This window comes from Canis lupus, chromosome 19 (assembly GCF_011100685.1).
Source record: "Canis lupus familiaris isolate Mischka breed German Shepherd chromosome 19, alternate assembly UU_Cfam_GSD_1.0, whole genome shotgun sequence".
NCBI lineage: Eukaryota > Metazoa > Chordata > Mammalia > Carnivora > Canidae > Canis > Canis lupus.
Genome location: NC_049240.1, coordinates 46,871,201 through 46,887,311, shown reverse-complemented (window position 1 = coordinate 46,887,311; position 16,111 = coordinate 46,871,201). Strand labels below are relative to the sequence as shown.

At 40.2% G+C, this 16,111-nt stretch overlaps 1 protein-coding gene across 2 annotated transcripts in view; it reads right to left on the bottom strand.

Annotated features, from left to right (window-relative positions):
• Nucleotides 1–16,111, bottom strand: part of ARHGAP15 (Rho GTPase activating protein 15) — a 609,765-nt gene that overhangs the window by 573,170 nt on the left and 20,484 nt on the right. For both annotated transcript variants that reach the window (XM_038565114.1, XM_038565115.1), the window contains one exon: nt 7,300–7,478. In XM_038565114.1, coding sequence (XP_038421042.1) covers nt 7,300–7,464 — 165 coding nt within the window. In that variant the 5' untranslated portion in view covers nt 7,465–7,478. The remainder of the gene's footprint in view (nt 1–7,299; nt 7,479–16,111) is intronic.

Sequence of the window (16,111 nt, the reverse complement as noted above, 5' to 3'; positions counted from 1 at the left end):
CAGAGTATTAGGTAACCTTTTTTTTTTTTTTAATTAGAACGTACACTTTTAGATTACTGATTATGAACATCAGGGGACTCGAGATTTTGATTCATCAGTAATTCTCCTTCATGTCTGAGCTAAGATATATAAAAAAAAAAAGAGACCTCTGGCTCCGGGTGGGTGTTTCAGAGGCCTTGGGCCCAGCGCCCACCTGGAATCCCTAGACCCGCTCTGCCCCCTTGTGCCGCTGCGGTGAACTCTGCAGAGAGCAGCTCGCCCTCCTCTTTGTACGGGAACCGCAGCAAAACCCCACTGTCACTTCTCACTTTTCTGGCAAGTTCAAGGTCAGTGTCTCGCTATTTTCAGCTCGTCTCTTCTTGATCCGTGCAGAGAAATGACAAGGTAACGTGACTCGGGGTCAGCTGTATTACAGGAACCGTTACATAAACGGGGAAAGTGAAAATCAATCCTAGCTGACAGGGACTCCGGGTGATCGGCGCCCACCCCATGGCCCTGTCGGCTGCCTGCTCCGAGCGCGTGGGACTCGGGCCGGATTCCTTCAGTGAGACCGTATTCGGGGGCTTTCAGCAGCCTCCCTGCGCATGCACTGCAGCTGCATCCTGTAGACCACGTCAGCCCTCCGGGTCTCTGAAGGGCGCCGATGATCCCTGGACACGCCCCAAGAGTCCTACCTATCACCCCGAGGTCCATCCGGGGCCTGAGGCTGCAGGGACTGCGGTTGGCGAGAGCCTCGCACCTCCTGCACACGTGCACACGTGCATACCTGCGCATCGGCACACCTGCACAGCTGCACATGTGCACACCTGGACACCTGTACAGCTGCACACGTGCATACCTGCACAGTTGCACACGTGCACAGCTGCACACCTGCACATGTGCATACCTGCACACGTGCACAGCTGCACACGTGCATACCTGCACACCTGCACATGTGTATACCTGCACAGCTGCACACCTGCACATGTGCATACCTGCACATGTGCATACCTGCATAGTGCACACCTGCATTCCTGCACACCTGCACACCTGCACACACACGTGCACGCCTTTCCCCACGTCGTGCTCAGCCCTGCCCCGCTCCCTTCCTTGGCAGCAGATCCCCCGCCTCAGGCGCGTCTCCCTGAGACACCAGGTTTCTTGCTCCTTTTTTCGAGGCCCAGCCCCGCTTCGCCTTCGCCTCGCTGCACTTTCTGCTCGGACGTTTCCCCTGGTCCGAGCCGGAGCCCCGGAGCCCCGGAGCCCCGGAGCCGGAGACGCAGGGTTAGGGAGCCGGTGGAGGTTAGGGCCCTTGCTGCGGCCCCATCCCGGCCACGCGGCGCTCCCTGGAAGCGGCGAGGCCCCGCAGCACTCCACTGGAGTACGGTTTACCGTGGTATTAGTTGTCAGTAAATTCAAAGACGGGACTCCTAAAGCTATAAAATGGATTAGAAGCAATTTAAAAAAGAATTAACAAACTAGAGGAAGAGTATACTGTCAACAAACAAATGCTCCATCATAGGACTGTAATTTGGAATTTTAATTACCCCTCTGCTTCTGTAACAAAACAATGTCTGAACTGGCAGCGATTTGAATCTCTCACAGGTCATTGAGCATTCTAGTTAATTACTCTATGAATAGCCTGTTTTTCTCCCCTCTGGAAACACGTTTCTAATGGCAGTCAAGGTCTGACAAATGTGTCATCTACATAATTAGCTAGGAAGCAACACAAAACATTAAACATGCTTTGTGCCGACAACTATCAAAACATTTCATTTGTTGTCAATTATTCATTACTTTGTAGGTTCTGAAGGGGTTGTTATTATGGAAATAAGTCCAGATGCTAACAAGGTTAGAGTTTTGGATTCAAATTAGTAATCAGAGGACTAACTTTTAAAAAAATGTATCTCATGTACATTCAGCGCCACGTTCAATCAGTAGGAGATTAGAAACAAATTTCGCCATGCCCAAGCTAAAATGAGAACGTCGCAGCCACCGACGTGAATTCGAGAGCCTCTGCTCATTCTTGGAAGCACAGACTCTCCCCTGTTGCTGGAAACTTTCTGCGCCTTTGGCAAGTCCAGCCTGTGCTTGGTGACCGAGAGTTAAGCAGTTCACTGCAGGAGATGACTTGGGAAAGAAAGAATGACAAGGAAAGAAATCCCTGGGGGCTTTCCATTCCCCACCCCACCCCCCAACAGGGCAGCTTATGTAAAAGTCGAAATTCTAGCTAATAAACGTCCACGTCTGCTGTGCAGCACACTAGTTACCTTAGGTAACCCTGGGATTTCACGAGTATTGTCTTCTATGTCTGAAACCCGATTTCTTTTATTACTGCTTCAATATTGTATATAAAGCCAAGTATTGTCTCGAAAGCAGCACTCCTAATGTATATAGAGGATATAAAGAGATTTCTCAACAAAATTGACCTCTCAGTGGCAAAGAAAATTGCAGTGGAAGACACATTATTGCGTAGTCATATCTGAGGCTTGGATCTATGGAGAGTCTCACTCCACTGTCCTCTAGCTTTCCCTTATAAACCAAAATGGCTTACAAATGTCATCCACAATAGTCCAATAAAGATTAGGAACAAAACACTGTCCTTACATTGATGAGATAAGAAAGATTTAACTGCAGAATGCAGTGTACAAGAACAGTTCATAAGGCTCGTTCTCGAATGAGAAAAATAGAATTCAAATTATATTTGTGTGTGGCTAGAATTTAATTGAGATGATCAGTTTATTTTCTACATAATGTTTGATCAGATGCCTGTACTACAGAGCTAGATAAAAAGAAAAGGGGGAAAAAAAAAACAACCCAACATTCTATCAGGAGAAATCAAGAAGACCCGTTATCTACAGAGTGTGCAAAATATGTCAGGAAATAATTCTACCCAGAGCGCTGAGGATGCTCAGTTAATAAAAAAAGATCAGCCACTCGCTAAGAGAAAATAATTGTCTGTATCTATATTTTTCAAAGCAAAAAGGCAGCCACATCTTACACTAAATAGGACACATTAAAATAAGCTTTAATAATCTTTATGCAGAAGGAAACTAATCCATTTTCAGATCATACGATCCACAGCAATAAAAGGAAATCATCAAACTAAAAACAATTTTAGAAATGGCTGCAGACTCTCATTTAATTAACATGCAACAGATCATATATTTATGAGGAAGTCAAAATATTTAGGAAGCCTATAATCCTGTAAGCCTTAATGTGGTATAAAAACAACAAATAAATGCAAAGTGTTACTGTTATACATGCCTGCTTGATCAATGGTTTTCACATATTGATCTATAAATGGAGTTGACAGTCTGTGTTGGCTGCACATTTTCCAAGCAGCGCTATTTTTGCAGAAAACCAATACGGGCAATTACCTTTGTTTGAGATGCCAAGTCTTATCAATTCAATGTGATTTAGTGTCATTTTAATTAAATATCAGGATCCACTTCAGGACAATTTATACAAACAAAGCCTCAAACCCAACTATAAGCTTGATTTGAAGTAAACACGGACAAGTCCTACAGTCTCATAATATTGCTCAAAAACTCTGCTAAACAGAAGGCTTATATTTTTAGTAGCAATTTTTATGTCTGCCTTTTTGGCTAGCCACAACTTTGGCAAGTATCCTATAATCACAGAAGTAAGAAACAAAAGAAAATTGTTTCCTCTTTTTTCTTTATGATATATTAAAAAAGAAAAAAAAAAAAAAAACGAACATGCACAGCCTGTTAATGGCAGCAGCAGAAGTCTTGTCCGTTAGCATTTAGGAATGGCTCGACCCAAGTCCTTATCCTGACAGTAGTACAAAAGATGTTTCCCTGTCCACGAGGGCCATGAATAAAGTATTGCACTTCTGTGGAGTTTGCAAGATGGAAATGGTGAATATTCATACATGTGGCTGCTGAAGACACCAGCATTAAATGTCGAAACCGCTCCTGTCTGCAAATCCGATGTCTGCAATTTTCCTGATTTGGGCTATTTAAACTCTTCATTAATATCTATTCTAAACTGTCTAGTAGGCCGGAGCTTCCCTCTTATAAATAACATCAAAGCCACATTAAACCTTTTGCAGTAGCTATTTGCTGGATTGCACATTAGCCTTTCGGCCCTTGGAGTGGCCCACTTCACTTGCCCCCCATTCACGCTCACTAGGCCGTCTGCTTCTGTGTTTAGCACATTCGGGCAAAGAAGCAGTCCACCTTCAAGAGGTCTCACTCTGGTGCTCGGGATGAGCCAGCAAATCACTGAGACCAAAGAGCCTTCCGTCCCCACCAAGCGGGGGTCTCCAGATCTCTCTCACAGAGATGCAATGTCCTGCGAACCACGTCCTCCAGGGTCCAAACTTCCTACCTCTCCAACACCTGCCAGGTAGCGAAGTGGCCTTTTTAAATTTGGAAAGGACGTTGATCTTACTAACTACATAATAATGATTATTTGGTGTTTAAAGAAAGTGAGGCACACCGCCAGTGACATACTGATGGAGGATTAATACCTGTTTTACAGAAATGCCTCCCTGCCCCATTTCGGGAATGAAAACTTCAATGTGATAAGCAAATTCACCTGTGTTTGCCTAGCACAGGGCCGAATAAATGTCTATATTGGTATTTCAAGCTGCTCCTCTCTTTAGGATCCCAAGGATATGGGCTCTTCTGACATATCCAGGAGGATTTCACACGGTGTTCCGAGTTCACAGAGTCCTACTCACTAAACGTATTTGTAATTGAACACGATAATAAAGAGGATTTTATGAATTAATGACAAAATTATACAATTGATTTGACCCTGGAACCTCTGATCGTTTTCTGTAATAAGTTAAATCGTTGTGAATGTAATATCAGATTCTTGTGTTATAAAGACTCCAATAAGTCCGTATTAGATTTGCATAATCGTTAGGCTGGGGAACACGTAGCGTGTATGTGCCGTGTATATTAAATACGATGCATAACATATAGATATATACGTCTCTAAGTAGTCCTAACTTTTTCGCTGTAGAGATTAGATGCGAGTGTCTCTGTTACGACAAACCATGCTGCACGGGACACGTGCGCACATTTTTAGAATACATCTCCTCCCACTTCTCCCAAGCTCAAGATCTACCCCCCTTGACCTCACCCCAACCTCCAACTTCTGAAAAATCAAGTTCTTAGTTTAGCTTGAGCAGATATCTTTAACAGGCTTGTTTGAATAAATATGCCAAAATACTTTACATTCTGTCAGTATCTAGTCAGAAAATTGTGCATGGAGAAAAGAGATGAAAAGAACCGAGACAGAAAGAAAATTAGTGCCATGGCAAGCTTTCAATACAGTATCTCTGAGCCAAGTTTTCTCGGTGAAATGACATATCCTCACTAAAATACCCCTTTTATATAATTATGCACTGAGCACACATAACCAAAAGTAACTTTTATTTTTGTTCCTTATCGAGGAATACATATTGCCCAGGCTAAGAATGCGGAAACAAAAGCTTGGGATAATTATAGCTAATTTAACTTTGGAAAACTCTTCTCTAGCAGTCCAGCATATAACCCCCCAAACTAAAGTTATGTAACAAGGTAATATCAACAATGAGAAACTGCATGATAAAATCCTGCCCAAAAGTGAAAAATGCTAATTTTGTCTCATTTAGCAGCTGGATACAGAAATGCTCATTAGTTTTAAGAGGGTTAATCCTTTTAACTTTTGCATATTGATATGCCAATTATGCCTAATTGTACAAGAGGCATCAGTCAAGGTAATAGTGCATAAACACATGAAAGTTATTAAGTACATCCCAACATGTAATAAAGTAGGTGTTAATTGGTAGCTGAGTTCTGCGGGCTATTGAGGTGGATAATTCATTGAGAGATGGATCACTTGTAATTTCTCTCCATAATTCCTTTTGCAGTCTCATGCTGTGATGTTTTCATGCTTGTCAAAAACAACTGCGGCATAGTGCCTTTTGTTAAACACAGCCAATAAAATATGTTAGGCATCATTAAATATACTTAACTTTTAAACTTTTTCAAAGGTACAGTTCTTACTGATAATACATTATAGAGATTCCAGTAATTTACTCTAACCACTGTCTCAAGTTCATAGTTGAGGAGCATTTTAGCTGGTTTAAAAGCAAAGGCAGGCTGGCAGCGTTGTGCCTCCCAGCAGACAATACTTTTAAGCGAGGGAGTAAAGAAAGAACAGCACAGCTCTGGGGACCTTATCTCAAGAGGTAGCTCCCAAGCCCGCAGTATAATCCCTGGCTTCCTCTCCTGCTACATTTGCCTATGATACCTGGAGAAAGAGTGATTAAAGCCACGCATCCCTCAGACTCTTGAGATGCTGGTGGCTTCATTTCGCACTTGAAATTCCAGGGAAAACAGAGAATAGATATAATCGGTAACGTGCTACTCAGCAAGTTTATCTCATTTAATAACTCAGTTAGGGAGCTGAATATTTCATAGGCCCCTACGATATTAACAGAACTCAATTAATAGCTCACACGTTTCTGCAGGGTGACTGGGACGCACAGCCTGTCCCTAGCTAACCTATTTCCCGCTCTTGCTCTCACTGTGACAAACAAAATAGATCTGGTGTCCAAAAGACTGGCTAACATTGCATAAATAATTTTGCAACATCCTATGGCCTCAGCTGCAAGTTACCACCATTATGGAAGAAAATTAACCAGAGGAGACTCATCGCAATCAGTGTGTTTAGTGGCTCAGGATGCGTGCAGGGGCAGGGACACAATTGGCAGTAGAGTTCATCTCTAACTATTTTATTTCAGATCTTCCTAATGACACATTATCGAGACAGAATGGCTTCCTCTCCAAACCTTCCATCGCCGCACCATTTAAGCTCATTCCAAATCAGATCGTAATTCCAATATTATATATTGTCGGGAGATTTTAAGAAAGAGATTTTCACTTTTTTTTTTTTTTGAAGATTTTTTTTTTCCCCTTCAGTTCATTCTTAGCTAATTTTAGCCTCTGGCTTTTCAAAGTGATGTACTGTATTTGGAAGTACAAACACCACATGCTAGCATAACCTCATTATTTTTATAACACTGAAGCATGATAGTGGAGGCCCTTAAAATGAGTCAAAGGTGCTCTTCAGTCTAGCTCCAAATCCACTTTATCACTCTGGATTAAGCCCAGCTCTTCTCTGGCAATTGGGGATATTATTATGACTATAAGTAGGCAAGATAAAATGCATTACAAAAAAAAAAAACAGTTTTCTCGTGCACATTAGGAAAACAAATAAAACAAAGCTGATTTGGTTTTTCTTTTTTAACAAAAATCTGTGTCAGGGAACATTGGGGTTTTGAGGTATTTGACTTACGGGTTCAATGACCTTCCCAACGTCGGTGAGGATCATAGATTTACTTTGGCTCAGCCTGTCGTGGTGGCTGTTGGCATTTTTGATTCTCATTTGCACAGCTCCGGTGCCTTGACGGGTGGAATTCAGTGTTTCCACAGAAGTATCAGAATTTGTAGATTTCTGCATATTATAGCGTTATCCTGGTAGGATATAAAAGCATTATGTTACTCTAAATATATCTTTTCCAAGAAAAACTTCGTGGGGTGCAGGTTACTTACTAAGGTACAAAAATGAAACGATCCCTGAATAGTGGAGAAGGTAACAAATTAATTGCTTGTAACAACGAAAACAGTTGTTTTTGTCACCTGGGGCCCCTGTGTGTTGATAGTGCTATACCCGCCAGAGGACTTCAAAGTTCATAGGCAGCACACCCACACTTGTGTCATTCCTAATGCCATTCAGGAATTCCTAATGGCAATAGTTTGGTCTTCCTTGTGTAGAAATGATGTTGCCAACTAAGCATCTTTAGGGTATATGCTGTTTTCATTCACAGTGTCGCTGATCTTTTACCTACCCCATCCCACCCCAGTTCTGCATGCTACCACCTGCAGCGTTTTTTGGTGACCAAAAACCTAAGTGGATAAGGTCATATTTAAGTGAGTAGAACTGGCTTTAGAGCAAACTGAGCTGGTCCCATTGGCTATCAAATACGTTGGCCTGGCCTTCTTTGCGTGGTGCTCAGTCCTAGTCCCTACCCCCATTCATAATACCCACGGAGGGAAACGAAAGGTCCTTTGTCTGCTGTCGTCTGCCAACTGGACTGGATTCAGTAGCTTAGTTGGACATAGTGTTTATAAAGAATATGAAGAAGCCATTTATTTATTTATATTTACTTTAATGGGAGAAGTCTGATTTAGGCAGGAAAATTCAGGACAGGCACATGTTAAAGGAGCGGCAGTAAGGAAATGATAATTCGGAAAAGCAAGTGAAGAGAACTAAGCTGTGGCAGCATTCGCAGGTGGACTAGGAAGGCTTTGGTTGCTTCCCCAAATCATAGTCCCTCTCCACAAGCCCCTCCAATGAGCATATCATCTCATTTAAAAGAGAACATTTGCAATGCAAAGATAGCTTCTAAGCTTCTGGACACAGACCCCCTTCTAGCCTGATTGCCTCCCTGTCTCACCTGTGGACATTCCATAGCTAGCCTGGGCACATGTGCCCAATATCAGAAAAAACTGTCATCAGTTACAGAAGCCAAGATAATATTATAAAGAATACAATATAAAAGAAAGAATATAAAAGAAGGATTATATTTTAGGGAGCGAACTGTATTGGTATCCCTCCATCTGTTGGACAATGGGGTTAGCTAGCATCAAGGCAATGTTCAAGCTAAGTGAAAGCTAAAATAGAAGAGAATGAAAACATTTTAATAGGAGGCAGAGTGCTACCTCATAATTGATACCAGTGAGGCAATTGAGTGATGACTTAGAAAAGAAGTTGATATTTGTTGAGCATTTACTATGTGCCAAGCAATGCACTTAGTGATTTAATTCTTGCAAAATACCCATAAGATAGACATTAAACTCATACTTTTCTAGAAGTGAAAAATAAAGATCAGAGAGACTAATAATATTCTGTCAGGAATAATGGACAGAAAAAGTGGAGGGCATGTATTTTGTTCCCCAAAAAAAGACCCATACAGGTGAATAGACACATTCTAGTTAATCTATAGTGTGAAATATAACTCAACAGTAAAAAGAATGGACTATTGATGCGTGCAGCCATATGGATGAATTGCAAATGGCTGAGTGAAAGAAGCCAGGATATTTTTTAAAAAGTACCTATGGAGTACTTATGATTTCATTTATATACTATTTTAGAAAATCCAAACTAACACCTAATTACAGAAAGCTGATTGGTGATTGACTAATGATGAAGGAAGGGAAAAAATGGATTATGGTGACTACAAGGAAGGTTTTGGAGGTGATGGATATGTTTGTTGGCTTGATTGTGGTAATGGTTTAACAATTGCATGCTTATATTAAAAATGATCAAATTGTATAAGTACCTGCACTATTGTATTTCAGTTATACTTCATAAAGATATTTACAGGAAAATTGTTTTAAAAATAAATTTGTTAACTAAATTAATTAAACTGACTTAAATTTCTTAATTCTTTATCTTGTTCATATTTTCATTTTTATATTTCTACATCAGTGATATATTATGAAAACTCATCTAGTTGAGAATAAAAGAGCTGTTTCAATAAGATTTGAAATAAAGGGATGCCTGAGTGGCTCAGTGGTTGAGCGTCTGCCTTCGGCTCAGGGCGTGATCCTGGAATCCCGGGATTGAGTTCTGCATCAGACTCCTTGTGGGAGGCCTGCTTCTCTGCCTGTGTCTCTGTCTCTCTCTCTCTGTTTCTCTCATGAATAAATTAATAAAATCTTTTAAAAAAAGATCTGAAATAAAAATTTGAAGTAATAAAAAATGAAAATCTCATCTCCACTATTCCATGGGAATAAATAACGGCTGTTTTGATCAGAAAGATTTTAAAATGTATCAAATTGCTCACTAATATAGACATAGGAAATCTTATCTCTACATCTAACTTGAATAAGATATAGAGTATTGTATAGATGACTATTAAAAAAAAGTAAATGCATTTTCCATATATTCCAATATAGGAATAATAAGTTTTGGGTTTATTCTGTGTATTATTTATTATTACAGCTATTAATTTTTCATAGCCAATCATAAAGTATTACACAATAACAAAGCAAATCTGTGAATCTTTGATATTTATGAAGATGCTACTAATAAAACCAGAGTTTTTCTAGAATAAATTATACTAAAATTTGTATGGAACCATGAAAGACCCTGAATAGCCAAACCAATCTTGAGAAAGAAAAACAAAGCTGAAGGTATTACAATTCCAGATTTCAAAATGTACTACAAAGCTGTAGTAATCAAAACAGTATGATACTGGCACAAAAATAGATACATAAATCAATAGAACAGGGTAGAGAGCCTAGAAATAAGCCCTCTTTTGTATGGTCAACAAATCTATGAAAAAGGAGGCAAGAATATACAATGTGGAAAGGATAGTTTCTTAAATTAATAATGCTGGAAAATAAAAGATGCTGGGAAAACTGGACAGCTCCATGTAAAAGAATAAAACTGGCCTGCTTTCTTTCTTTCTTTCTTTCTTTCTTTCTTTCTTTCTTTCTTTCTTTCTTTCTTTCTTTTTTTTTTTTACTGGCCTGCTTTCTAACACCATATACAAAAATAAACTGAAAATGGATTAAAGTCCTAAATGTGAGACCTGAAGCCATAAAAATCCCAAAAGAGTATACAGGCAGCAATTTCTCCGACACTGACTGTAGCAGCATTTTAATAGATTGTCTCTTCAGGCAGGGGAAACAAAAGCAAAATAAACTATTGAGGCTACATCAAAATAAAAAGCCTTTGCATAGCGAAAGAAACCATCAGCAAAACAAGAAGGCAACTTACTGAATGGGAGAAGATATTTGCCAATGACATGTTTGATAAAGGGTTAGTATCCAAAATGTATAAAGAACAACTCAACACCAAAAAAAAAAAAAACAAAAAAACAAAAACAAAAAACAAACAACAAAACGCCAAACAATCTAATTTTAAAATGGGCACAGGATCTGAATAAACATTTTTCAAAAAAAAGTCATAAAGATGGCCAATAGACACATGAAAAGAAACTCGACATCACCAATCATCTGGGAAATACAAATCCAAGCTATAATGAGACCATAACCTCACACCGGTCAGAATGGCTAGAGTCAAAAGCACAAGAGGTAGTAAATGTTGGTGAGCAAAAAGAGAAAAAGGAACCCTTGGGCACTGTTGGTGGGAACGTACACTGGTAGAGCCACTGTGAAAACAGCATGGGATTTGTTCAAATAATTAAAAATAGAAACCATATGATCCAGTAATTGTACTACTGGGTATTTATCCAAAGAAAGCAAAAACACTAATTGCAAAGATATATACACCCTTATGTTTACTGAAGTGTTATTGATAATTGCCAAGATATGGAAGCAAATTGTGTCTATTGATCTGTGAATAGATAAGGAAGTTGTAGTATAAATACGCAATGGAATATTATGCAGCAAAAAGGCTGAGATCGTGACACTTGCGACAACATGGATAGGCCTAGAGGGTACTACGTTAAGTGGAAGAAGTCAAACTGAGACAAATACTTTATGATTTTACTCATACATAGAGTCTAAAAAACAAAACACGAACGGATAAACAACAACAAAAAGCAGAATCAGACCTATAAATACAGACAACAAACTGATGGGTGCCAGAGGGAATGAGGGTGGGGAGATGGGCCAAATAGGTGAAGGAGAATAGAAGATACGGCCTTCCAATTATGGAATGAATAAGTCACAGGAATAAAAGACACAGGGAAGGAATATGGCCAATGATATTGTCATAGCGTCGTTTCATGACAGACGGTAGGTATATTTGTGGTGGTCATAGTATAATATATTACCTTGACAAATCACTGTGTCGTACACCTGAAACTAATGTAACATTTTGTGCCAACTATACTCAAATTTTTTAAAACAGTTAAAAATTAAAGCATGAGATTTTTCAGGGCATGTTTTAGTGAATAAAGTTAGGATAAATGAAGGAATGAAAATTGAAGGATTATCACTGTAATAATGGCCTTGGATTCATGGTAATTAGACTGGTTGCATAAAAAGGGGCCATGATGACCTGTAGTGACAGCAACGTCTGTACTGATCACCTTTGTGGTCTCGTACAAGTCTACAGACCTCTGTTTCATCATTGGAGAAAAAAAATTGTTAGTGAGGGGACAGGGTCAGCCAAGAGGATTGCTATGATCTGTAGGGTGCTTTTTACTTCTGATACTGATGCACTCAAAGTCTGGGAGCTCAAAAAGTATTACTGCAGATTTACAAAGCTCAATCACTTTAGGCAGATAACCAACAAGGTAAATGCTTTGGTATCACTTGATTCCCAAAGAATTTGGGTAGGCCTTGAGGGGAATCTATGATTAAACATAGGAATGCTTTAGAAAAATCTGCGTTCTCTTCTCTGTACATTTAAGCCTTGATCTTTCATGTTACTCATTAGATTCAAACTCAAAAGCTGGTAGTGTTTGTCATGTTGGTGAGGGAAATCACTTAGGCTAAAGCCATTATCTTCTGATCAAGAGCATGAAGCCATTGTATTTACATAGCCTTCCCATGTGCCATTTTTAGGACATGTTTCTTCCTCAGAGTCTGCACAAATTTCAATGTCAAACCAACATTTGCATTCTTGTAATGATTTTACAGTCAACTCGTTATTTGCCTAGTGATGAGTTACTGTCAAAAAGGCTGCATTACCTAAAAGGTCTCTCATCTGGCTTCCCCATCTATTTTCTTGGGGACAAGCTGCAGAAAAGACCTTCAGAATCTTTCTTCTTTCAGATGAAAAAAGGCTGTTAGGCTTTTATTGTTAGGCTGACTTCTCCTCTACTGTGGTATTAAGGTGATTTCTTCTCACACTTTCTCTTCTCTAGCCATTACTTCCCATCCCATCTGACCCCCCCCTTCACGTTTTGTTGATACCCCAAGGCACTCTAGTTTTTCTCTTCATTCAGTTTCCCTGGTATTTTGTGTTCTGCAACGGCATTCACTCCATATTATTTCACAATTGTTCTTGTATTTGTAATATTTGACAGCTTCTAACCTCACAGAGCACTATATTGCTCTGAGAAGAATACTGAATATGACACAAACACTCCTCTTAAAGATTTCCAGCAGCAGAAAATAAATGATCCATTTAACATTTATGGAGAGTCTCCTAAGTGGTGTGCACTGTATCAGAGGCTGGAGAGTCTCTTTTTTTATTTATCATTATTTTTAATATCATAATAATATCATATCATAATATCATAATATAAATAATATTATAATATATATAATAATATCAACATAATATCAAGTGCCTTACAGGTTGGTGAGGGTGATAGAGAAACAAATCGACAAGTAAAGGAGAATAGAGTTGTGTCCAGATGGGGAAAGGAGCAGTGGGATCAAACCACTGGGGGATGGAGAGAGAGAAAGTCTACAAAAGAAGATCAGTAGATACTAGGTTAGGCATTTCAGACAAAGGGCTTGGCAATGCAAAAATATGCAAATAACTGTAAGATTATAATGTGGATATGGAAATGTGCCATGAAGGGAAAATGTAGTACCAAGAAAGTTCAAGGGAAAGAGAAAAGATGGCTTTTGTGAAGAAAACCGCATTTAGCCCCAGTGTGGGTGAAGCTGTCATCTCGCTAGCCTCCCTCGTGGGGCTGAAGGATGGCCTGAGAACCCCTTCCTTCTAACCCAGCCAGTGCTAAGGGGCTGGTGTTCTAGATGCTCTGAGGGAGCCATGAAGGACAAGAGGTTTCCTTGGCGTAATAGACAGATGTGCTATAGAGATGAATTGAGTACAAGATGCAGGTGGGCAGGACCCCCCGCCCCTGCCAACCGACCCAGGGATGTGTAAGAGGAAGGAGAGAGGCTAGAGGAGGAAGGAAATCTGATGGGCTGAAATGACAGCTGTATTAAGGGCTGTGCAACTTTGAACTGTTGCACTTGAGGGCTCAGAGATGATTTCCTTCCATCCGTCCTGTCAGGAGCCTCCTACATAGTGGATAAGGCTGTTCTAGGCCAAATTTTTCAAGTTCTATTTGGATTCCACTCACAGCCCTTTATCTTTACCCTCTTTCAACTTCTCCTTTTCTCCTTGCCTACATCCTGATGCTCTTTTGTTCCTCTGCCAGACACCTTGGGATCCTTCCCATATTTTGGCTGCCAAAGCCTCCCACTGCAGCACCTCCTAAGGTCCCATCTCATCTACAGAGTCAGCATTTCTGAAATTCCACCGTCCATTCGTCCTTACCTATCTCCTCTAAACATCCATCCTCTCAGTGAATCACTACCATGCAGATGAGGGGGAAATACTTAAACTAATTCACATAATGGCATAAATGATTGGTCCGACTTCCCCTTAACTCTCAGGGAAGGATGTACCTGAATCTCAGACTGGAAACCCTTCTGACTACATGGGAGAAATGCCTTCCAGCAGAAGATCCATGGTCAGTCTACTCCATGCAAAGGATCTTAAGTGAATTTAGGGGGAAGCAGCACTGGGAACAGGACATTAGCATCGCATTCTAGTAAAGAGCACCCTCTCCAGTTGTGTGATGTGATGGCCCCACCACAGTGGTCTTATTTCTGAGTGTTTATGGACAATCTCCTGGGGGAACAAACTCCATCGTGAAGCTTGCCCAAGCTAGAGTCAAACCCTCACACCCCTGGGTCCAGCATGACTTGGCTCCCAGCATCAGAGTATGAATGTGCTTCCAGGAACACGTGCATCGATTTCATGATGTACCAGTCAGAAAGGCAATGAAGACCTGCAATTTGTGAGTCTTTCCGTGTTATTATTCCAGGAACATTCGCAGGCGTTTGAAGCCATTCTGTTGTTCCACCCCTGTTTTCTTCTCATTGACCCTCAACTTTCTATATTTCAGAGCAGATTGTAAAATCAATAATATTTGTCTATGCTTACTGATATTCAACTTAGTGACATCAAACATTTCGTTAACTATAAGTTATATTAAGTTTCATGTGATCTAGATGCTGTTTCAGTATTCCCCTTGTTCTTCCTATAACATATCATCTACTCATTATGATGATCATAATCATCATTATTATCAAAATTTATTATAGAAAACACTATTGTCTTATACATTTACATTCTTACAGGAGGCACACGGAGCCGTGGTGAATGACTAATGAAAACATTGAAGAATTAGTTCATTTTGCATGTGTCTAAAATATCCATTGATTTCACAAAACCCTCCAAATAAATATCCCTGCGTTAGAAATTGAAGTGTAAATGACTTAGGACTGACTTCACAATTTCTCTAGACTTCCTGATTTTATATGTGCCAAACAAAGAGCAAGAAGAGCTTGTGCTATTGCACTAGTTCCACTTTCAATACTGCTTTAAAAACAGGAAACTGTGATGAGAATGCACTTTGTAAGAGCCACACAAATTGGCCCTGCAAAACAGACTGAGTTCAACGGTGCTCTGGGCCCGATTCTCCTACTCACACTGCAAACACCCAGATTAGGAGTGAATGGGATGATTCGTCTAATCATAAATTTCATAGCTGCTCTGTCAATTCTTTGTTGCACTCTGTTAATTACACCAAGGCTCAGCAGCTTGCCCTTTTGAGTTAGAAAGTGTATTTTTGACATCTCTCTCCCATCAGCAGCATTAAAAATAAAAGTGCATTGAGAATTATTTGGGCTAGGAGAAACGGAATAGGCACTATGATACCACCTCCATGCTGCAGAGCAGAGAAAATAGAAGCTCAGGTGTCCCAGGCATCTTCCCATCGTGCTACTGCCTGTTCAGAGTAGTTCCAGGGCAGAACCCATGTCTTGCATCCCCAAACATCCTTGCCTTAGTCATAGACCTCCCCCCGCCCCCCGCCAAGTCAGCTGGAAGCCACGTATGGAAAAATAAGGTAACAAGAATTCCAAGGGAAGTCAGAGACCTGGGAGAAGAGATGATCATTGTGCAGCCATATCAGGTATGCATCGTGTACCTCGTTCAGTTTAAGTGTTTATAAATCTTCCTGTGCTTCCTCACAAAACAATAGAGACTTGACAAGTGTTTATTGACTAGATCAATGGGAAACAAATATAGAAACTAGTTAACGCCAGTGTGCATAACCTAGCAGAGCGTTACCAATTGGAAAATGTCTTTGATCAAG